The sequence below is a fragment of the Osmerus eperlanus genome, chromosome 12 (genome assembly GCF_963692335.1).
Source record: "Osmerus eperlanus chromosome 12, fOsmEpe2.1, whole genome shotgun sequence".
NCBI classification, from domain to species: Eukaryota; Metazoa; Chordata; class Actinopteri; order Osmeriformes; family Osmeridae; genus Osmerus; species Osmerus eperlanus.
In genome coordinates, this window is record NC_085029.1 from 11,560,777 (window position 1) to 11,584,312 (window position 23,536).

General features: G+C 44.7%; 2 protein-coding genes across 2 annotated transcripts; one reads left to right on the forward strand and one right to left on the reverse strand.

Moving 5' to 3' along the window:
• The first annotated feature begins 124 nt into the window (after window positions 1-124).
• On the forward strand, window positions 125-3,392 carry desi1b (desumoylating isopeptidase 1b). Its single transcript, XM_062475032.1, has 6 exons — window positions 125-495; window positions 662-683; window positions 962-1,031; window positions 1,162-1,271; window positions 1,506-1,628; window positions 1,773-3,392. The coding sequence occupies exons 1-6, from the start codon at window positions 405-407 to the stop codon at window positions 1,864-1,866; spliced, it is 510 nt and encodes a 169-aa protein (XP_062331016.1). The 5' UTR covers window positions 125-404; the 3' UTR covers window positions 1,867-3,392.
• A 3,366-nt stretch (window positions 3,393-6,758) lies between these two features.
• On the reverse strand, window positions 6,759-22,671 carry shisa8b (shisa family member 8b). Its single transcript, XM_062474847.1, has 5 exons — window positions 22,279-22,671; window positions 21,042-21,682; window positions 15,031-15,149; window positions 9,850-9,963; window positions 6,759-8,082 (listed from the first exon to the last, which is right to left on the reverse strand). The coding sequence occupies exons 2-5, from the start codon at window positions 21,665-21,667 to the stop codon at window positions 7,550-7,552; spliced, it is 1,392 nt and encodes a 463-aa protein (XP_062330831.1). The 5' UTR covers window positions 21,668-21,682; window positions 22,279-22,671; the 3' UTR covers window positions 6,759-7,549.
• Window positions 22,672-23,536: the final 865 nt, after the last annotated feature.

Here is a 23,536-nt window from a genome sequence, read left to right on the forward strand (position 1 = left end):
CAACAAAGTATGTGTGTTTAAAGTATGCTTACTCATGCTTCAATTTTTATCATTTTCTCTCATGTAGCTTGTGTGACCTCATTATGTTTTCGTCAGGATGTTGTAACCCTCCTGCTGCCCTGTCATTGGTTCTGTTACAGCAGTGTTTTATTCACTCACACAGTGACACAGCATCACCAGCTGACAAGCAAGCTAAGCAGATAGCTTTTTATTTCTTTAATTTGCTTCTTAATTGTCAAACAACTCAAATCTGATCTTTAGAATTCATGTATGGTTTGAACTTGGGTACTCTACTAGCGTACTGTACTGTTTAGTTACCTTTTTGGCTAGCTAGCTTGCTGGTTTGTAAACATTGTGACAGCTACAGTATCAAAGTTCTACATTTCAAGACAACAAATTGAACCATGGATCAACCCAACACTTCGTACTCTGTAAAATTGTACGTTTACGATATTTCCAAAGGAATGGCTCGCCAGTTGAGTCCCCTCATGCTGGGTAAGTTTCTAATTTGATAACCTGAACATGAAATGGGCTCTTCCGCGGAGGGTGATGCCCGGTGAGGTGAGCAATCAGGAAAACCCGGGGATGCTATTTAGGCCCATAACTAACAAAGCTTATGGAAGGCGCTAGAGTTACATTGCTCTCTTTTATTTCTTTACAGGGAAGCAGCTTGATGGGATATGGTGAGGATTTATGTTATGAAACAACAATTGGGGAAAATGGCACGTTTGTTGACATGAAGAAATGTAGCTACAGGTTATTTTTTTAATTTGTCTGTTAAGGTTTTGGCATACATGCTACACTGCTTCTTGATGTACTGATATATTGTTACAACTTCTATTGGGACACCTACCAGCGTTTATCAGCCTTCTTGTTACTGGGCAAAATATAAGGAGTAGAATGTAGAAAATACAAAAGTGGGTAATGGCAAAATGTATTGACAATGATTGTTTTCACTCAGGCACACAGCTATTGTGGTCCACGGGGAGGAGTACTTCTATGGTGGAGAGGGTATCGCTAACTGCCTGCCTGTAAGCTTTGTTGTCTTGACCTTTTTACCCTGTTGGTCCATATAAGTTGATTTAGTGAAAGACTGAGCAAGGGAGCAATGGCGAGAAGAGTTGTCATGATGACTAAGCGGTTTGAATGTATTGCTTACAGGGTAGGACCGAACTAGGAGAACCCAACTCTGTAGTGGATTTGGGGATCACAGAGGTGACTAAGGAGATTTTTATGGAGTACCTGTCTTCGCTGGGAGAATCCACATACAGGTAATGTTCTCTGGACAGTCATCTGAATGTACTGAATATTGAATATCGGCAGGTTTTCTGTCTCTCATTCACAATATTTCCTATCTCTCTCTACTCTCTCTATCTTTGCTTTGCTGTGGGATCTACAACTCCCAACTTTATCCTTCCCTTATATTCCTTTTCTCTTTCATTACCCCCTCCTCTATGTCAACTTGTATCTCTCTCTCTTTCTTCCCTTCATCCCCCTTTCTCCAGAAATGACAAGTACCACCTGTTGGAGCACAACTGCAACACGTTTACTAATGAAGTGGCCCAGTTCCTGACTGGCAGCCAGATCCCTGCTCACATCACCAACCTGCCATCTGAAATCCTGTCCACGTGAGTCACGCGAACACACACGCTCACAAAAGATCACAATTTATCTCACCCTCTTAACCCTATTATGATTCACACTGATCCATATACCTGAGCTGTCAATCAGTTTCTCACCTGTATTCCTGGCTTTGTTCCCTCATTCCTCAGCCCATTTGGCCAGGTTCTGCGCCCCCTCCTGGAGTCCATCAGCATCAGTCCACCAGGGGGCAGCACTTTCAACAGCCACTATGGCCAGAGATAGACAGGCAGGAATGGGTACAGTTTAAACTTATGTAGGAACTGATAAGACAGTTGGTTTCAGGGCAGGAGATGGACAGCTCTAGAACCTTTTGAGTCCCCTACCTAGCTACCTAGATGCCAGCCAGTCTGCAAGCTAACAATGGTGTAAAACTTTATTTGGAAGGTCCCCCTATTCATTATTCCCTATTAGACTGTTAGAAACCATCTAACACGATCCACTGACCAGTTAAGTTTCAGTGGATGGTTTGTTGATTGCTAGAATATCTATGGGGCCCCTCTCAATAAAGTACTACTAAACCCAATAACCTTACCTCATTATCACTCCACACACCAGCCTAGCCTGACAGATACTTAAGATCCTTAAACTGACTCTCCCTGCCCCCTAGTGGAGCCCACATTGTGACTATAATCACGTTGGAGCTGGCAGGGGTAGAGGATCAAGGGACAGGACGTCAAAACAGCCCTGGACCATCTGAATGTAAACTATGAGACCTGCAGGGTCTCTCTCAGTGAAATACCATTGGGGTGTGCTTGATTAAAGCACCTAGTGGAACAAAACCATTGAAACAAATATGGAAACTCTGAAAACAAAACAAATGCACTTTGTTTGACCCTGTTCTGCTCTCCTCCAGGCCCAGAGCTGCTTATCTCTCCTGCACAGGAGTGGGTGGGTGGGGACCCTATTTTTGTCCCGTCATTAAGTAACCCTTTTTGATCAATTTTTTTTCTTGTGTGTTTCTTCTTCGTCATGACCTTGATTAGGGTAGAAAGGATAGCAAGAACAAACAAGGAAGGAACTTGTCCAAGATCTGTTAGTTGAGTGCCGACAGTAAATGTTGTCAAATAGATCCTTTGTCCTGTCTTTACATTATAAAGTTGGAAATTATGAGACCAACCGTATTTTTACCAGCTCCAGGGTTCTTGAACACAATGAAAACACGCACTTATATGCATATATGACCATCAATGACCTCAAAGCACAGAACAACTGTGCTGCTCTCCAGTGCAGATGTTAAGACTCTGTATTAATGAACAGGAATTAACCATATCTAGAAAGAAGTATTGAGGATTGTTGAAAGATTTAGTAGTACTGTTTAATAATCAAGAGTCAAGCTGTTTAAAAGGTGTTGTCATGCCAACTGCTATTCTCCTTCCTGACAAACATCATTTGTTGCCAATATTGTATTCATGCCATTTTGTTTGTTTTAATGTTTCTGTTCCAGTCTATTTATTCTTGAATTGAAAAAAAAAATGGTGTTTGCGGAATATAATTCCTTAAAATTGTTAATATAATGATCTTAAATGTAATATATAGTTATCATTAACTTTGTATAGTCGCTTTGGATAAAAACATCTGCTAAATGAATAAATGTATAATCAATCTTGTAATACAGTCATTCTCATTTGGTGAATGAATTGAGCTGTGATGTGTAAAAATCCATCCTTTTATCTCCCATTTTATGATGTTAAGATACCGTTTACAATTTACCCAACTCTGCTTGATAAATACATTTTTCTCTACACTTATGGCTTTGTGTGCATGTGTGGTCATTGTAGTTAACACTGTGCTTAGGATGCACAGTAAACCGTAGTAACCTTTTTATTAGCAGGTGTGAATGAATCACACCTTTTATGCTGCTTTTTTGATCTACTATATTTTCATGATATATTTTTGTTTAGATTAAATTAACATTTAGTCTTGAACTGAGAAGGCCTTTTTGGTCAATGCTTAGGCCTTTAGGGTGTGTAGTGACATGAATGGCCACATGGTGGAAATAGAAATCAACACATTTTCTTTCTGGAAGCTTTACACCCCTCCTAACTTTGTCAATTAATATAATTGCAAAGTCTCATTGTAAATGTGGGCACTTCAACTAATTTATTTCCCTTTACCCTTTGTTTATTGGACAAAGTCATTAAGCCAGATTGTGTTTTTATTCTTTTCTTAACAAATAACATTGAATAAGATGCGACAAGTTGAAATAATAAATGTAACAATGGTTTTGTTAAATTAACCCCATCAAAAGTAGCATCAGTAACTTAACAGTCATCAATAAAGAAAAACAATGTCTATACACATGAAAACATTATAAATTGCTCGGTATAACAAATAATCTTTTTGCTTCATATTATACCATTGTCACAGGCTGAAATTGGTACTTGCTTGAAAATATCCTTGCATCCTTCAAATCCATGTTTTAATGTGTCTTGTACAGAAGACATATCAACAATGTAGATACCAAGCCATTCTTCTTTAGTTTGTTCTTTTTGTTTGTTTGTTTTGTTTATTTACCGAACTCTGTGTTCTCTATCACCACTAACCCTACCTCGTGTGTTTCTCATCTTACCTCTGATGCCTATCACCATATCAAAGGAACATTCAATATGATATTGAGCCAGGTACACCATTCCAGCAGCAGACGTATCCTTTCCTCAAAATAATAAACACTTTCTACTTATAAATATTATCTGTTACATTGTTCATTAAGCCCTTATGCAAAAAAATTATATATATATGAGAAATCCTTTCACATAAACAACATCATACTAGAACATGAATAAAATATACAACTGTTTTCTGTAACACATGATTTTCAGATTTTCTCGTAAAACCTAATTTGGTATGATCTGTAAGTCATGTGTTTTCTAAGAAATATACACATGAATACATAGATGTACACTGTTATACATTAATCCCATTGTAACAAAAAGCACAATTTTACCTGATGGACAAAGGGACATATTCAGGTTGAAATATAATGCAATGAAATGGTGTCATACCGGAAAAATATCGGAAGCACTTAATTCATCATTAGACATTACAAAGAATTACTTACATTGAATATATATAATGTATCTGCTGTATATTGCTTGAACCCCTTGTGATAGCAACATTGAGGATTTCCTTGCTTGTTTATTTGGCCTATCCAGTTGCTCTGTGTGTTGGCCAGCTAACTGGTGAGTGTTATATTCTGTGTGTCGTTCCTATACTGTGCCTCATCAAAGACGTTTGTGTATCCCTTGTGTAAGTGATTTGTGTGCTGTTACAATGGTACGTTAGGCGTTGCATAGGACAGGCCATGACTTCAAGGGAGGAAACTAAACATCAGCCTTTAGCCACAGAATCAGTCATGCTAACTGCTGCTGGCACAGGAGTCATATAGACACACAGCCAGTCCAGGGAGAGAACACATGCTGTTGTTTCAGACCAGTGCACTTACAAGCATCCTTTTTCTCCAGGGCTTTCACCAGGGAAGCTGGCTGAGGAGAGAGGCTGGTACTAAAGTGATTGGTTATGGGGAGCTGTAAAGCGGAGGGGCTGGAATAAATGTTATGAAGAGAGACTGGAAAGAAGGTAGCAAGAAAAAGTAAGCAATTAGTAGAGAAAGAAAGTGGGATGTGGGGATATGGGGGGTTGGGGATGTGGGGATATGGGGATATGGGGGGTTGGGGATATGGGGATATGGGGGGTTGGGGGGTTGGGGATATGGGGATATGGGGGGTTGGGGATATGGGGATATGGGGATATGGGGGGTTGGGGATGTGGGGATATGGGGATATGGGGGGTTGGGGATATGGGGATATGGGGATATGGGGGGTTGGGGGGTTGGGGATATGGGGATATGGGGGGTTGGGGATGTGGGGATATGGGGATATGGGGGGTTGGGGGGTTGGGGATATGGGGATATGGGGGGTTGGGGGGTTGGGGATATGGGGATATGGGGGGTTGGGGATATGGGGATATGGGGGGTTGGGGGGTTGGGGATATGGGGATATGGGGGGTTGGGGAGTTGGATGAGGACTGTGAATGGCTCAAATTATAAGGGTTGCTCTTCCACCTTTGAAGGCTGGGGAATTTGGGATCTCGTTTGACATTTGAAATGCCATGCCTGTTAATCACTTCCATATGAATCTCTCAGGAGGATTGTGGCATGGTTGCCTATAGGTCAGACTCTGCAGTGGTGTGAACGTGTGCATGTCTGAATTCTACATAATCAGTGTCTTGTGTTTAAATATCCGAGATATGAGGTAACGCAAGCATTGTGTGTTGTTGTAGCCTATGTCACACTGCTTGGTGTGTAGTGTCAGTTAAATTGTGCTTGATCACAACCTTTCACCATAGTACAATATCATTGGCTCATTGCCTCATTTAGTCCTTATTGACTGTATTTACATCCCTGCATTCCAATGGCTACTGCGATTGTAATAAAATCCCACATTAAACAGTTTTCTATTTCACATTTTGGAGGAACATGAGTGCCAGATCTTTTGGTTTGTATTGTATGTCAAGTAAACATGCAGTAACATGTCTAAGTCCTTCTCTCTCAGTAAACATGCAGTAACATGTCTAAGTCCTTCTCTCTCAGTAAACATGCAGTAACATGTCTAAGTCCTTCTCTCTCAGTAAACATGCAGTAACATGTCTAAGTCCTTCTCTCTCAGGTACTCCAAGTTCCACTGGTCTCTGTCTTAGTCCTCTCCTGATCCACACAAAGGCTCTTTCATGTATGGCATATTGTGCTCCTCATCCTTTGGAGATAGATGACCCCTGCAATTGCTGCAGAATATACAATATGTTTCTACTGTCCAGGCATCAGACGTAAATGTAGAATAACTGTAAAGCTGCAGGGTTGATGTCACAGATTCCCCTTTAACTGACAGCCTGAAGGGATTTTACACATGACCACACATGCATGCACACACACACACACACACACAAAACCACACTCACACAACCACACACACACACACACACACACACACACACTTATAGTCATGATCCTGAAAGTCCAGCAGAAACAATCCAGATCTGTGGTGACTCCTGTCTCTTCTCCCCCAGGAAATTACACGTGTTGTATAGCGTACGTTTTTGTGTGTATTCATTTATATGTCTCCCTCTTCCTCTTCATTTCCTCTTTATTTCTCCCTCTCTCTTTCTCTCACTTCCTCTCTCCATATTCCCTTGTCTGCATCTCTCTGAGTCGAGCGTTGAGGCCAGGGCTGATAGGAGCTGACACGATGATGGTATTGTCCCCGTCCAGTTAATGCGGCCTCAAGGTGCTCCACCCCAGTGAACTGCTTGGACAGCTAGAAAACACTACAATCCAACAGACCAGAAAACAGATGGAGGTGAGGGAGTGAAGGGGGAGGAGGAGTATATTTGTGGAATTGGATGTAGGGAGTGGGAGCTGAACTTGTATGGCAGACAGGAAAGGCAGAACATGTGAAGTCGTCAAAAATAGAGAGATCCTTTGAGCCACAAGAAGAGAAGAGCTGAGAGAGGAAGGAGGAAAATGAAGGAAAGGTGACCAACGATTATGTTGAGCTTAGAAAGTCTTCTCTGGAGAGTGACATGCTCATGTCTCCTTCCATATCCATGTGCTGTCAGGCTGAAAGGATTTTAGTTCATCAGTCATGAGTAGTGCTGTGTCTCTGTCTTGTAGTTACTCTATACTCCTGTGTCGTTTATCTGACAGATCTAGAATGTTTTCTTTTTACTTTCTTTTGTGGTTCCCTTATTACAGTTATTTGACCCCCCCTTGTAGTTTTCCATAAACCTCTTTAGCTAGTTTTAACTTGTTTTCTAGGTTCTTTAGCTAGTTTCTTTCTTCTGTTCCCTAGTTTCCAACGTCTCTCTTCCTTCTGTCACTCTCTAGTGGGACCATGATGCTCTGAACCTCTCCTCAGACAGTCACCTCAGTCTTGCTGTTGGTGTATGACTTGTGTCTGGTGTGGTGGTAGTAGGAAGAGTGTTGGTCAGGGGGCAGAGGTTCAGGGTGCCCTCTGTAGGCCTGGGGCTGGTTGTACAGCTCTTGCAGTGCCTCTATGCTCTGCTGCCTCCGGACCGAGTAGGTTGGGTGCCGGCGTCCCGTGGACGAGTGCACAGGATGGGAGGACTGCCTGCGGACATATCGCCCACTCGTATCCAAGGGTTTGAAGGCCGAACTGGCCAACAGGGGGTGGGTGGTGGTCTTGGTGAGGCGAGAGCGCTCCAGGTGGTTGGGGGGGATGGAGATGGAAAGAGGGGCATGGAGGTCATGGGAGCCCAGGGATGCGTGCCGCTGGTGGCCCTGGTGGCCCTGGTCAACCTGGTGTAGGTAGGACTTGTCTTTCTGGTGCAGGGATGCATGATGGAAGGTCGGGGCTGCAGCAGGCTGGTATTGAGAGAAGTCCATCAGCGGGTAGCTTTTATAGTAACCTCTGGAGGCTGTGTCCGCTGTAGGAAAGACAAAGGAGGATGGTGTTGGGGGAATGGGGGGACACACACAACCGAGGAGAGAGACAGAGAGAAAGGGAAAAACACAGAAGTTATGTGAATACCCAATAAGTACCCATTGATTGCATCTAGACCATTTAAGCACTTTGGGCCAAGTGGAAGTCGATAGTGTTTTCTCTTTTACCCCTCTGAGAGCCATTTCTGTGTCATGGGTCATGGCCTGCTGGCCCCCTGATTTATACAGACACACATAGAGCTGCCTAGATTGTATGTGTGTGTGCGTATATTTGTCAGTACAAGTTAGTGTGTGGGGTGATTTGAGGTTAGGTTGAGTTTGAGTTTGAGGGATGATTTAAGTGAGTCTTTTATGTTTGTTCATAGGATGATTTCAGAGTATGTAAGTTAATGAGTTTTAAATATTTCTCTTGCAGTCTCGTCAGTTACCCCTGGTTGACTGACCAAGGTTGAGGCCAGGCTGGAGTATGTGTTCTGCTAATGATCATTAGGGTCAGGACACATGTTTCCATTGAGAAGGGTTGTATAAATAGGAAGGTCTGGTTCCAGTGTGTCACACAGCATCAGCTCAGGTCTCAGGGGAGAGCTCAGTGCCTCTAGCAGCACTGAGCAGTGTGTGTGTGTGTTCTCTCATGTAGTATCTGTCTTTGCCCTCTATGAATAGACATCATTAGAGTCCTGTAACGTCTGTCTCTCAGTCTGTCTGAGTCATACCTCTGTGAACCAGGAGGAAGAGGGGCGAACTGGCACTCTCCCTTTCTAGGAAGCTCATTCGCTGTGTGTGTCTGACCCTTCTCAGAGGTTAAAGACCTTAGTGCACAGTTGTTCACAACATTTTCATGGATGAATGTTTGAATTGAATCAGACGAATGTTAACATTTTGGGAAAAAATTGGGTAAGTGTAAGTCTATGAGATAGAACCTCGTCATGTTTTTGAGGTAGGTAGGCTACGGGTCAACTCTCAATTCTTTGAGACAAAGCCTCAAAGTCTTTGGTGATGAGTTAAGCTTTCTTCCCATTTGGCAACAGCTTTCTGTCTTCTGTTGGTTAGTCTTAAAAACATTTGCATTGCTCAAGGGACTTGCATTATTCAAGAGATTATCATCTAAAAGTCTTAGTCAAGTCTGTTGATCAGTCAGATTCTTCTCTGATGTATGGCTGTGTGCATGTGTGCATTTTGATGTATCTTAACATGAAGCACACCAGATGACAGCGACAGTGTGTAATATAATCAGTTGTTCAATTTGACATAACAATGTGAATATCTCTCCTTAATAAGGATCAGGAATTGGAAACAATCTTGTAACTGTTAAATCTACAGTGTTTACTGCAAAGGGCCTACCAATCAGGCTCATGAAGAGTGGTAATCAAGCCAATGAAATGATGGATTATTTTAGATGAATTAGCATAAGCTGCCTTCAAACATGTTGACAGTGATATGTGATTAGTATATCTGACAGGCTGCATGATCTCAATAGCAGTTGGCAAGGACATGGTCTTGGTGGCCCTGTGTGTGTGTGTGTGCATGTGCGTGTGTGTCAGTGTAGTAACAGCCCTGAGACTGTAGCTCTGTCAGAATGGTCTGGTTCATTCATTACGCCTCCATGCCAGGAGGTGAATCTTCTTACAAGACCACAGCTGGGAACCTAGAGCCTGTTTTAAAGGTTACTGTGTCAGACTGAATTAGAATCAACACTTACTGCTGTGTGGCAGCATCTAACAGTGTCTAATATGTGTGTGTGTTCTACTTACCCACAGCCTTGAGGGAGGTGTACTTGTTGAGTGCCAGACCACTGAGATTGCTGTGGGGGTGAGGCAGACCTGGGCCAAACTGAGACAAACCTGCATTGTTCAGCTGGTAGTGTTCTGTGGAGTGACAGAAATGGATAAAAAGAGGGAAAGAGAAAGTGAAAGAAAGAAAAGAGAAACAGAGAGAAAGAAAATACACAGGTATGGAAAGAGAGAAAAATATGGAGAGAATGAGAGTCACAGACTGAGATAAGAACACAGCTATCTTTCCACAACTTTTTCACAATCAACAACAATCTACACAGTTGAATGCTAATCACCTCCACCACCTAATGCCACACCTCTCAACTTGACTTGCCTTGACTGACTTTGTGTCAGGTTAAGAGCTGGGGTGAGTGGCTAGGAAGGAGTGGTGGTGAGGGTGAGTACCAGGGGCAGCAGAAGGGTAGGGGCAAGGGCCAAGGATGAGGGTGTAGGTAAGTGTAGGGTTAGGCCAGTGCCAGGGCGAGTTGGAGGCCTCTGTCAGTGACCTCCTGTCATCTGGCGCTAATGAGGCATCACTGATCAACAATGGAACAAACACAGCCTCTAATTGCATCAATGAGGTCTGCTGATGCACCCATCACTGCAGTCTGTCAGTCAGTCAGGCCCCACAGGCACAGATGAGAAGTAGGACACTTACACACACACACATGCACGCACCCACACACACACATACTTTAGAACATATGCAAACACACATACACACTCAGAAACACACTGTTTGATTGATTACACTTTGCCATGTGTATTCCATTCCCCAAGGCGTAATATGTGTGTGTGCACTGGGTGTAAGGGTTTGAATAGTGACATGACCATGTAGAGAGCAGCATCAGCTTCAAACAGACCACTGTCTGGAGGCGCGGCTGGGACTGGCAGTTCTGACACACACAAACACACACACACACACACATACACAAACACACACACACACACACACACACACACATACATACATGCACAGCCAGTCTCAGACATGACTAAATACTAAAATCACAAGACAAATAACAAGAGAGAAAGATCGGGAGAGAGAGATGAAGAAAGAAAGGTGCAGAAGGGAAGAATGTATGGAGAAAAAGAGAAGAAGAAATTAAAAAGAGCTCTAAAGAGAGCCAAGGGTTTGAGAAAAGGATGGTTCAAAGAAAGGATATGAATGAATGCAGTACTGAGTTTGTCTAAGATTTTAGGAAATTGTGCGGTAAGTATAGAGGAGAAATGTCAAGATGTCATTAAACTACTTTGAGCCTCTACCTTCATATCTCACACACACACGCATACATACACACACTATGCGTGTGCAGCATCTTGGTGTAGTGTAAGCTGATTAGCTGTGGAGATGGCTCCCATGTTCCTAGGCTGTGGATTAACACGTGTGGACATACAGAACTCTGCTAATCCAACCACTGACCTCCCAGCATGTGGCAAATGTGGCATTATAAATGGGTGTGTAGATTAGAAAATCCACTCTCTAAATACACGTTCCTTCATCATCATCATCATCATCATCATCATCATATCTTCCTCTGCCTCACGATTATTGTTACACTCCTTATCTCTCTCTTCCCTCTACTCCTCCTCTTCTACTCCTCCATCCTCCCTTCCTCTCCTCCTTCCTCCTCCCATTCATTTTCTATCTACCCATCGTCTTCCTCCTGACCCTTCCCATCTCCCCTTGTCTAAAAGGAGGTCTGCTGCGTGGGCAGAAACTCGCTGGGAGCAGGCTTTGTTCAGCTTTAAGTCACTGTGCAAATAAGGCTTTCTTTCTGGAAGAGAGAGAGAGAGAAAGAGAGAGAAAGAGAGAGCGGGAGAGAGACAGAGAGAGAGAGAGCAAGAGAGAGAGAGAGAGAGAGAGAGAGAGAGTATACCTTTTCTCCCTTGCATGGTAATTTCATAAAATCTTAGGGACCAACCTAAGGAGGCACAAGAGGCCAATACATATATGTGAATACACTATGTAACAAATTCTGTATGTCTGGAGCCAGTGCAGGACTGGGACTAGGGTGGCTGAGGAACCTCTAGAATGATGTAGCTGGCACTGGGACTGGGACAATGGATGGGGCTGGGACTAGCTGTCTGTGTGTGTGTGTCAGGATGTTGTATGAGTTGGCATGGGTGTGTTCGTTACACATTCAACCATAGAGCCACCTGCTCCCTATGTCTCCCTATAAGCTTTTGTGCTTGTTCATATCCGTGAAGTTCTAAGAGACCATCGAGACCAGCAAGCACGTGTAGGCTTTGTGTGTGTATGCTGTGTACACAGTGTGTGTCTGTTTGTGTAACGGCGTCTGCATGTCTGTGTGTGTGAGAGAGAGACTGAGTGTGCTAGCGTAATGGTACATAAAAAGAGTCTTAGGGCCTCGGGGAGTGTGATAAAGAGGATAGTGCGTAGCAGGACGTCTGATGTTTGGTAAAATGAGAAAGGGAAAAAGGGGCCATTACTCTGCTAGTCCATGCATCAGACACACGAATACACCCCCCTGTACTACTGAAACCTCACTTGGTAAGTCCTGGTGAGAAAGTAGTTTACATTCAGATCAAATGGAAGACTTAATTTGGAAAAGAGGGGAGGGGGGCGGCTAGCTCATGCTGAGATGGCTGGTTTACAAGAATAGCTGGTGTCAGTTTGGGTCCTGAGGGTGTAAGTAAGGATAGGGAGGTAGGAGAAAAAAGGAGGGAAATGTTCAAAAGAAAGAGAATGTTCATGTCAAAAACCCAAGGATAACAGGGAGTACAGATAGCTTTCAAGCCACTTCATACTATCATCTTAGTCAGTTCAGATGTATTTGCTGCTAATATAAGCTGCTAATATAAGCTGCTCTCCTTTATTTAATTCCTCCATCCATCTCTATCTGTCTCTATCTCAAACCTCCTAACCTTGGACTACACAATCCAATACTGTCCAATGCTGGGTACAGTTGGGTTTAACGCCTCTCTGCTACGTAGCTAAGCTAGTCCTGTTGGCTCAACAATTTTCTCAGGAGCCACTGGGAAGTGACTGAAGAGATGAAGAGGTGAGGTGGGTTTAATACCCAGGCTTTGGCTTAGCAGGCTGACACAGTCCCATGGAGCAGAAGAGACCTTGGGTGTGAATCCTGTCAGTCATACTGACAGGATTCATCATTTCACCCACCTAATATGAAAATAACCCTTCATGAGGCTAGACAGAATTTCTTGAGCCGGATTGAGGAAAGGAATCCAGTAAACTGGTGTTGTGACATACATCATGGACGTGTCAGTGCGTGTGTTGTACATCATCAGGATTGACCAGGGTGTTCTTTCATCGTGGCCTGCCAGTGATCAGCTTCAGAGTCTCAATGACGCGCTGTCATTGGCCAGCTGTGGCAGCATGGCAGTGGGAGGTACGAGTGGACACATGGTTCAGAAACCCAGGAGCCAAGCTCCAGTCTCTCATAGCAGAGTTATAGGGTGAAGGAGGCAGGGAGGGAAGGGGTGGTGGAGAGAGAGATGGGGAGTAAAAGGGAAAACATTTGAGGTAAATTTGAGGCAGAGACAGAGAGAGAGACATGTGGTGGGGAGTGGTTTATGAGTCTGGCAGAGTCTACAGCTATCACCGTGAGTACATTCGTGACGACCAAATCCTCTAGGCGATAGCGACGTACTGTGCCACCATGTGTGAGGGATGGTGTGTGGGTTTGTGTGTGAGGGATGGTGTGTGTATGCAGGCCTGTTCTAAATAGGCAGCTGGAAGGGTGAGGGAAGTGGTAGGTCTCTCAGATCAAACGCTCCCCTTTACCACACACACACACACACACGCACGCACGCACACACACACACACACACACACACACACACACACACACACACACACACACACAACACACACACACACACACACACACGCAAACACACACACACACACACCATGAACAGATCACAGAGCTTTGGTGGATCTGGATGTATGGAACTAGTTCACTCCCCCTGTGAATGTAATTAGCATGGTGATTGCTGTTGCTTTTGTCATGGATGTGCATGTGCATCACGTTCTACTTACTGATCATTACCACCCCTGCCCCTCCTCCTCTATAGTTCTATATTCTCATCACACAGTCAGACCGCACATACTTCTCTCACCATAGTTGATTCTATCCTAGAACCAGCCTCAATTTGAGTACACACAGTCTCACCTACACGCACAAAGCTGCTACACAAACATGTAAACATGCATACTGTGCATACAGTGTGTATGCTCGGTTGCACCTAACAACATGGGATGGTGGACAATGACAATCCATCTTAGATACTACTAATACTTTTGCCTTGAGCTGTTCAGGTTCTTACACAATCACACTTTTGTGTGTGCTGAAAGTCACAACAGTATTGGAAGTACCAAGATTCTGGAGACGGTCTGTTGACGCATGCACTCTACTGTTACCCAGCACTCTGCTGTGTGTGGAAGGACCCTGGTCTGGTTAGCTGAAGTGATAAAAAAGAGACTGGCTGCTGCAGAAAGTTACTAAACAGAGGAGAGAGGAAACCCCATGTTTTGCAAGGAGGGAGAAATAGATAGATAGAGATTTAGAGAGGGAGGGAAGGGGCAGAAAAAGAGAGGGGGGGCGAGAATGAGAGAGTGAAAGAAGGAGTGATAGAGACAGAAAGGGGGAGAGAGAAAGACAGAGAGAGGAAGCAAGACAGATAGACAGAAAGAGAGAGAGAGTGAAAGAGAGAAAGAGAGAGAGACAAAGAGAGAGAGAGAGAGAGAGAGAAGGAGAGAGAAAGAGAGAGAGAAGGCCTCTGGGAAAAACAAATGCAGTGACAGAAAGAGTTTGGGCTGTTTTTGTTTTTCCACAGAGGAACAAAGAGAAGCCTTCCACTTCCTCTTTCTGTCTGCTTTGATGAGTTTGGTTGAGTATGTGTGTGTGTGTGTGTGTGTGTGTGTGTGAGTGAGTGTGTGTGGGGGGGAGGTATCTGAGCCATAGTTTCTTTTTCTGTGCCTTATTCTTATATTGATATCTAAGTGTGTGTGAGAGAGAGACAGAGAGAAAGAGACAGCGAGAAAGAGAAATAGAGAGAGACAGACCAAGAGAGAGAGAAAGAGAGACAGACAAGAGAGAGAGAGACAGACCAAGGGAGAGTCAGTGAGCAGTTAAACACATCACTGTTTTGTTTGTGTGTGTGTGTACTTACCACTGCGGCTGCGTAGCATCCTGGCAGAGATCCCGTTGGCCCCTGCTCCTATGGGGGGGCTGGTGCTGTCCACGCAACTCACCTCCCCCCCAGGCTGCTTCAGAAGCTCTGTCAGGGTTCTGCGTGGAGAAAAGCATCCATCTGTCATCTGTCATGTAGCAGAACAGCATCGGCTAGCGACATTTAATAAATGTGCATTTTAGTTAGACAAATCAGCACCACACTGGACAGAGCAGCATTATCTATGCTTGCTGCGTTGTGTCTCAGTCTATTGTGATACTGTACACTGTCCTACATTTACTCTCACTTGATCAACAATCCATTCCCCGTTTCCAGCAGCAAGCACGTTCATCACTTTGTATAAACACATTTCCTCTCTCAGTTTGCTGAATTGACAGTGTTGACAGTTCTCTGCCCTTTGATCAATAATTCAAACAGTGGTGCCTGTGTTGCGCTAAGTAAGCTCTGTGTAAATCCCTGCTCGCTTGTGCAGTGGCTGCCGAGAACTTTTCCCTTCCGTGCATGAGGGACTGGGACCACACTGAGGGTCTGCCAAAGGGAGAATCACTCTTGTGCCAGAGCTTCCAAATTCTGTTCCCTTAGCTAATGCTCTGCCGGGATTTCTGTGATGTTTGTACATGTATGCAAGTGTGTCATGGTGATCAGATCGATGCCCAGGGGACCAAAGTTACTGGTACGGAGCTACCTCTGTGGAGATGTTGTGTGTGTGTCCATGTGTGTGTGTGTGTGTGTTGGTGTCTGAGGAAGACATGATAATCTGGTTGTTTTTTGTGTATTGTCTTGTCTCCAGGGATTCCTCACACATAATCACTTTCAGTGTGTGTGTTTGTATGTGTGTGTGTTTGTACATTTGAAAGTAGATTGTAGAAATACATTTCTAGTATGAGTGTTCTTCATGTGATGTGAGCCCAGCTGTGTGCTCTCTTAACCCCTGAATCACAATATGTGTCTGAGAGTTACAAGCTGTCCTCGTCTCATTTTCATTGCCATCTCAGTCCTTGAATCTGTCTCTTTCTTTCTCTCTCTTCCTGAAACCTACTTATTCCCCTTTCTTTTCTCTGACTCACTGGTTGAGACTTGCCTTGAGCTCCTCTCCTCTTTCGAATACTTTCTACAAACTACAGCATCATACTTTCTCCTGGTCTGGTTGTTGACCAGATGAAGAGAATCCTTCTAGGTATGAAAGACAGATTAAGGTGATTGTGGTCGGTCAGATTCTGGGATGGTCTTTACTTTAACAATACTATTCAGTTTAAGGAATCCCTGATAATCAGCTTGTGATTCTGACATAAAGGGAATGCCTCCTCATCCACATGACACTGTCCTTTTGGAGGTCAAAACTAAGTCAGATGATCTACTGTATCTTCATACGCTGTAATAAAGTATTTATTTCTACATGTACATCATTATCTAACTGGCCCAACAGTCTCCATGCCCAGCCTCTTATGTAAGTCTATCATCCGAGGTTTGTGATATCATGGCTAATGCTTAGTGGTGGTGCAGAGTTATCCATTCATTACACAGACTGTGAGATGGGCGCCGGCTAATGCCCTGTAACAACCAATTAGTTGGCCTCTATCAGGAGCCCATATATCTAATCAGCTGCTCTCAGAATGAGTCTTCATCACTGCTGAGAAGCTGGATCCACTTCTCAGCTTTACCCTCATCCCGATGATAAACCAGGCATACATGCATGTACTAACAGGCAGACAGGCAGACAGACAGATAGGCACACAGGTGTACAGGTAGAATTGCAAACAACAGAGAGACAGGCAGGCAGACAGGCAGCCATATGAATAAGGTGATAATGTTCAGTGGATGCGTGTGCCAACTCTGACCGCTCTGTAAAACAGTGGTTGACCTATCTGTCCTTCTCTTGCCCTCATTGCTTACTGTTGTAACCCGGCTGGACAGATCAATCTATAAATCTGAATCCATCTCTCTGCCTCTGTTTCTATCTCTATCTCTCTCTTTCTCTCTCTTCTCCCTCTCTCCCCCCCTTCCTTCTTCCCCAAATCTATTGGGGGTGTGGCTGAAACTGGTTCAGAGTAAATCTGTCAGGCTGGATGAGGGTGGCAGAGCAGTGATTTACACATCTTCAAATCTGCTCACACATACACACAATGATGTTCCCATTCAGATAAGAACAGAAGCAGAAACGCTCGTCATTGAAGCCTGGCTGCTGTTCCATTTGACCGTATCTACGGCAACATGACATCATCAGAGGAGTCCAAACTCCTTACCCACACCTCGGCAAATGTTTCCTCCCACTTGTTAGATGAGCCTGTGTCTCAATGAATGTGTGTGTGTGACTGACACACACACACACACACACACACACACACACACACACAGCAGAGCATGGGAGGGGTGACTGGGCAGCTGGGGTGTGTGTGTTTGTGTGTGTGTGTGGGTGGGGTGCATGGTGTATGCAGGGAATGGGGTGCATTAGAGAAGGTTTGGGGCACGGGGACAGAGAATGTCACTTATAATTCTGCATAAAGGATTCCGAATTGAGTAGGTGGGATACATTGGATAATCCCAAACTCACACACACAAGCTGGCACGCGCATACACACACATACATGCACACAAAGTGTAGTGATGACATTTTTGGGGTCAGGTGAGTTGGGTTTGTCTGAACGAGAGAAGAATGAGGAGTGACAGATGCTGAAGGTAACCTGGAATTGGGGGATGAAGGGATGGAGGAACGGAGGGGGGAGAGGGGGGCCGGGGTCCCTACCTTTCCCCCCTCAGGGCTTTTCTCAAACAAAACATGCATTTCATGTGTCTTTGACTGTGACTCACGCATATTTAAAGCTGTTCTGATTCGTCACACACGTCACACACAAGTCACACAGTTCTCTCTCTCTCTCTCTCTCTCTCTCTCTCTCTCTCTCTCTCTCTCTCTCTCTCTCTCTCTCTCTCTCTCTCTCTCTCTCTCTCTCTCTCTCTCTCTCTCTCTCTCTCTCTCTCTCTCTCTCTCTCTCTCTCTCTCTCTCTCTCCTCATCCCTCCATCTCTCTTTAATATGGAACAAGTTATGAAAGTCACATTGAACCAGAGCAGGGTGAGGCGTAGCTCATCAGGGGATGGATGGGAGGATGCAGAGATGGAGAAACGGAAAGGTAATCCTCTCTGTTGAGTTCTGTGATCCATATGCATATCCCTGTTGTCATCTCCATATGTAGCTGTGTCTTATCTCAGCTGTAGGGCATTGTGGTATAAGGAAGGTCAAGTCCTATGTCCGAACATTACATAACATCTAAAAATGCCCTGGGCCTGATTCAGTTCCATACACTCACACGCAAATACACAAACACGCTGACTAACATTCTTGACACACATAATAGCTCATATTCTATAACGTGCAACAGAGAGTCACTAGCCCGTATACACGTATACATGTACACTCACACACACGCATCCAACACATTAGTGGACAACATCTCCAGACCACTTCCATGTCAGTTCTCCCCCCTGGTGTAAAGTGGATAAAGTACACCATGCTATCTGTGCCTTGAGCCAGTGTCCTCTGAAGCATTTACATTACATTTAGTCATTTAGCAGACGCTCTTATCCAGAGCGACTTACAGTAAGTACAGGGACATTCCCCCCGAGGCAAGTAGGGTGAAGTGCCTTGCCCAAGGACACAACGTCAGTTGGCACGGCCGGGAATCGAACCAGCGACCTTCTGATTACTAGCCTGATTCTCTAACCGCTCAGCCACCTGACTCCCTCATGGCATGCTCTCACAACCTAAATGTAACCCTCCTCATTCTGGTTGTTAATTGAACTATAAATCACTACATGTGAGCTCCCTGGCTTTGTTCATGAAGGTCATTGTTGTTTGTTTGCGTTCTTCATGCAAAGTCTCCACTTGATGCCTTACATTAAGTCTGAATGACTGAATAATAATAAGTGAATAACCTGAGGCTGGGCAGAGTGGCGCAATCCGGCCCTTTGTGAGACCGGTTAGCGCTGAGTGCAAAAGGGCTGAACCAACTGCGGTGATTATTTCGGGGGGAGGTAGGAACGTACACCTGCCTTAGTACGGTGGGGATGAGAGGAAAGGACAGGATAGGAGAGCACAGGAGAGGAGAAGGTTGGAGAGGATAAGAAAGAAGGGAGGAGAGAAGATGAGACAAGAGAAAAGGAGAGGAGAGATCAGGAAAGAGGACATAGGAGAGGACAGGAGGAAATACACATGTCAATTTGAACATATTTATTAAGACATGTTGTGTATTTCTACCAGATGACAGGAAGGATGTCCCAACAGTGTGACTGGACGGAGCAGCCAGAGAAATGATCGTTCCAGTCAAAACATTTACTTTATGCCAGTTGCAGTAATCCACATTGATTTGTCTGGTAAGAAGGGTTAATCTAAGAGTGTTTATGTGATTTAGAGAGTTGTTAACCTCCCAAGATTAGTAATACTGGGAATACTTCCCCAAGTGTGAGACAGTTTCCCACCCTGACAGCTGCTGAATGATCCTTGCAGGAATAATGGGGGGCCGTACTAAAGCAGTTCTTTAATGCATCACCAGGATTCCTGACATACTGGGAAATTATGCCTAACTCTACTGCATGCTGATCTTTAAGGTAATTTTTCCACATTTGCATTTTTTTCCCCACATTTTGCATTGATATATTTTCCACCTCTCAACATTGGTTGACAGTTGATGCTAAAGCACTCCAGGTTGGTCGAAGTACGTGGATATAATAGTGAATGATATCTGCACGATGTGCCTGCTAACAAACGAGGACCTTAGCATGAGACGGATGGAACTGAAGCACATAGAATGAAGGTATATTTAAAGAGACAGAGAGAGAGGAAGAGAGAAATATTTCACAAAGAGAGAGAAACAAAGACAAGTAAAACCTTTTCCTCCCCCCAGTTCTGCTTTAGAACAGCAGACCGCAAAGACCCTGAGGCACTGGAAGAAAGAAAGGAGGAGAGACCGGAGGAAAGAAATGGCCATACAAAGAGAGGGATGAGAGGGAGAACAGACAGGTTGATGGGAACCATGAATGCGTGGGGGGATTTGAACCCATGCCGTGTGGCTGTTTGTAGTAATGATGCCCTGAGGGAGAGACTGAACTCTGGGCTGGATATTTAACCTGACGATCAGAGGGGAGCAAAGGAGTGAAGGAGATGGGAGCTTAATGAGGAGTCACATTCAATAAGATGAGAGTTGGTGTTTTTGGTGGGTTCTGTAATAAAAGCTATTTCATTGTTCTATGCCTACAGGGAATGCACTTCATTTATTTATTCAGAGATCATGTGTAACTCTCCTTCTGACTTCTCAACCTGCACCCTTTCTCTTTTTCATCTTTCACCCTCTCCTGAGCCTGATAAACAGAAAGATATGTGAGTTTAAAGTTAATTTGCTCTCGCAGATGGGTCTGTCCACCCTTCCATTCAAACAAATTTCCCTCCGATCAAAATCTGGTCGGGCCAATCGCAATCATTTGATGTGGGGAAGGTTTAGTGTGATGACTGGACAGAGTAGCACACTTTAAGGTATTTCTTAAAACAACCATGAGGAGGTTTAGTTGATCTGATTGGTTGTATCCATCAAATTCTCTCCAATTGCATCGAGAGGCATTAAGTTTGCATCTTGAACAGCAAATTACCCCGCAGTTTCATTCTGCATTCAATATGAAGGTGAAGAGAAATGCAGTTATGTGTATGTATAAAGTTATCAGGCACACGCTGACTAAGTTTGTAAGATTGCGATGAGATTCTGATCATATCAGTGTAGTCCGCGATACTTGATATTCCCAGAACACGTACCCACACACCCACACAAACACACCCTCCCACACACACACACCCACCCCCACACACACACCGTCCCACACACACACATCCTCCCACACACACACACACACACACACACCCACCCCTCCTCCCACACACACCCTCCCACACACACACTCAGTTCCACGTGTGTGTGTCCTCCTCTGCCCCCTGTCTCTCCTGCTCACCTGGAGTTGCTGGGGTCGTTCTGCCCTGCTCCTCTTCCTCCCCCTCTGCTCTTCTCCAGGCCCAGCTTGGTGAAGATCCCCACCAGCACCATGATGGCCACCACCCCACAGATGATGTACACGATCATGTGGGTGCGGTCCCGTTCTTGGTCGCCCTGGCCCTCAGGGGCGGTTGCCACGGGCTTGCCGGTGTTGGCCCAAATGGGCGTGTCATAGTTGGAGCAGATGGTCTGGTCCAGGCGTTGCTGGCGGAACTGGCAGCAGAACCGGTAGAAGCAGGTTCCACAGCAATGCAGGAACACGCCGGCGTTACAGTTGAACGGAGGGTCCCATTGGCCCATTACATCGTAGTAACCCTGACAACGAGTTCCAGAGGTCAGAACTACATCCTCGTCATCTGCATCGCCACTGCTAGGCGTTGACAGACCTGTTTCCAGGGAAGCCTGCGTCGTGACCTCCTCGTCAGAGAATGAGGCCGTCTGATTGGCTGTCAATGTGTTCAGGTCAGAGGTCGGGCTATCTGTTGCCGTGGTGGCATCTTGGTCCTGTGCAAGGCTGGGCCAGGTTAGGAAGAGGAGGAGGAGGGTGAGGAAGGAGTGGGAGCTGATCGACTGGCTGCTCCTCATTACCGTGGCTGGAGGCTGGAAAGTGTGTGGGGGGGATGGGGGGGAGGGGGGGGTCATACAAAAAGAAAGCCCTATGTGTAAGTAAGTAAGTAAGACTTTATTTATATAGCACATTTCATACAAGAATTGTAGCTCAAGGTGTAAGTCCATGGGAGTACAGTATACCTCACACAGAAGGCATTACTTTGGTGCAGTCTGCAACTGTCCATCACATTCCTCAGCTGCTGTTCTGAAACAATCTGTCCATCTTCACTACACTATCAGAAATGCATTATTGTATAAGTATATGTACAACTGTTAAACAGGGTTTTTAATTAGAGGCAACCCAACATTTGTGTTTAGAGATATTGTATTGTTCTTTCCGTGTCTCAACTGGAAAAGTGGAAGCGCATTGATCCTCTAAAATGTCAAACTCAATCAATCATATGTACTGTACTTCATTGATCAATTCCAGAAAACATCACACAGAGGAGATATGTTAAACTGTTCAAAATCCTGTAAATCTAATCACTGGGTTTTTACATCGATCTAAAAAAAACAAAATCCAGGATAGGCAGCAATAGTTCATGTTATCTAATCACTTTTGGAACAAACACAAAAACTCTTCTTACCTTGACCCCTTGAAAACCTTTCCTGTGAAAAACTTTATACTGCAGTCCAGTAAGGTAGATACATCCACAAACTTTACACTGTATCTTCCCTCCAAGTTTCCCTCCAAGGGTTTGGTGTTATCCTGTTCCTCCCCATCATCCAATGACTTCGGCAATTTTATCCTAAAATGTAACCAGAAAACACTTCTTGTTCTTCTCTCTCCTTTTTTCTCTTAACTTCCCTCCTTCCTTTCTCTCCCTGAGCTAGTGTGTGTGTGTGTGTGTTTGTTAGTGTGTATTCAGCCTGTATTGGCAGGTGTTGGTACAGACCCGTCCAGTGGTGCTGTAATCCCAGTGGAGCGCTGATGAGCAAGTGTGTGTGTGTGTAAGATTGGGTCTGCATGTGTGTGTGTGTGTGTGTGTGTTTGAAGTTGAATACGCTTGGCTGAGAGCTTTGTGAAACGCAACAGTTCAGGAGCCAAATGAAATCCCCTCTACTCCTCCCCTCTCACCGCACGTCGCGCCACATCCACAGAGAGAGAGAGAGAGAGAGAGAGAGAGAGAGAGAGAGAGAGAGAGAGAGAGAGAGAGAGAGAGAGAGAGAGAGAGAGAGAGAGAGAGAGAGAGAGAGAGAGAAAAAAGGAAAAGAAAAAGGAGAGGGAGGGGGAAGCTGCTCATATCCAGCTGCTGCTCACGTCGTCCCGAGAGAGAGAGCAATGGAGGGAAAGACAAGGGGTGAGAGAACTGCAAGTGATGTTTCTTCCACAGTGTGTGTGTGTCTGTGTGTGGCGGTTTGTGTGTGGCTTTACAGTATCTCCAGTACATGTATGTTGTAATGTAACCACACGTGTGTGCTAAAGAGGACAGCTAAACATCTGTTTGTGTCACTTCTGTTGTTCCAGGCTACTACATCTCCTTGAGTTATCTCACTCAGATCCCTGCCTTCTCTTTCTTCTGCTCACTCTCACTCACTTTCTAAATTGTCCTCTCAGCCTATCCCTTGTTGTGTGTGGAAAAACGTGTGTGTGTGTGTGTGTGTGTGTGTGTGTGTGTGAGGACAGTATGTGTGCATCTAACAGATTATGTCCAGACGTCCAACTTCAGGATTCACGCCTTTGTGTTTTCTTTGTGTGTTAATCTGCACCTGAACACAAGACAGAGCCATACCCTCAGATTAACCCACCCTAATCCAAACCAAGCACAATCTCATTACAAACACCTGCATTCGGTAGATGGCTGTACCTTTCGGACTTTCCCCATTTCTCTCTCCCTCTGGTTC

What these genes read in the sequence shown, in the direction of transcription:
- shisa8b (XM_062474847.1), bottom strand. Translation starts at nt 21,667, where the DNA reads ATGAGGAGCAGCCAGTCGATCAGCTCCCACTCCTTCCTCACCCTCCTC. An exon ending in AACGACCCCAGCAACTCCAG is followed by an intron (nt 15,150 to 21,041) that starts GTGAGCAGGAGA and finishes TTCTCCACGCAG; the next exon opens with AACCCTGACAGAGCTTCTGA. An exon ending in CACCTCCCTCAAGGCTGTGG is followed by an intron (nt 8,083 to 9,849) that starts GTAAGTAGAACA and finishes TCTTTCCTACAG; the next exon opens with CGGACACAGCCTCCAGAGGT.
- desi1b (XM_062475032.1), top strand. Translation starts at nt 405, where the DNA reads ATGGATCAACCCAACACTTCGTACTCTGTAAAATTGTACGTTTACGAT. An exon ending in CTGGGAGAATCCACATACAG is followed by an intron (nt 1,272 to 1,505) that starts GTAATGTTCTCT and finishes CCCTTTCTCCAG; the next exon opens with AAATGACAAGTACCACCTGT. An exon ending in CCATCTGAAATCCTGTCCAC is followed by an intron (nt 1,629 to 1,772) that starts GTGAGTCACGCG and finishes CTCATTCCTCAG; the next exon opens with CCCATTTGGCCAGGTTCTGC.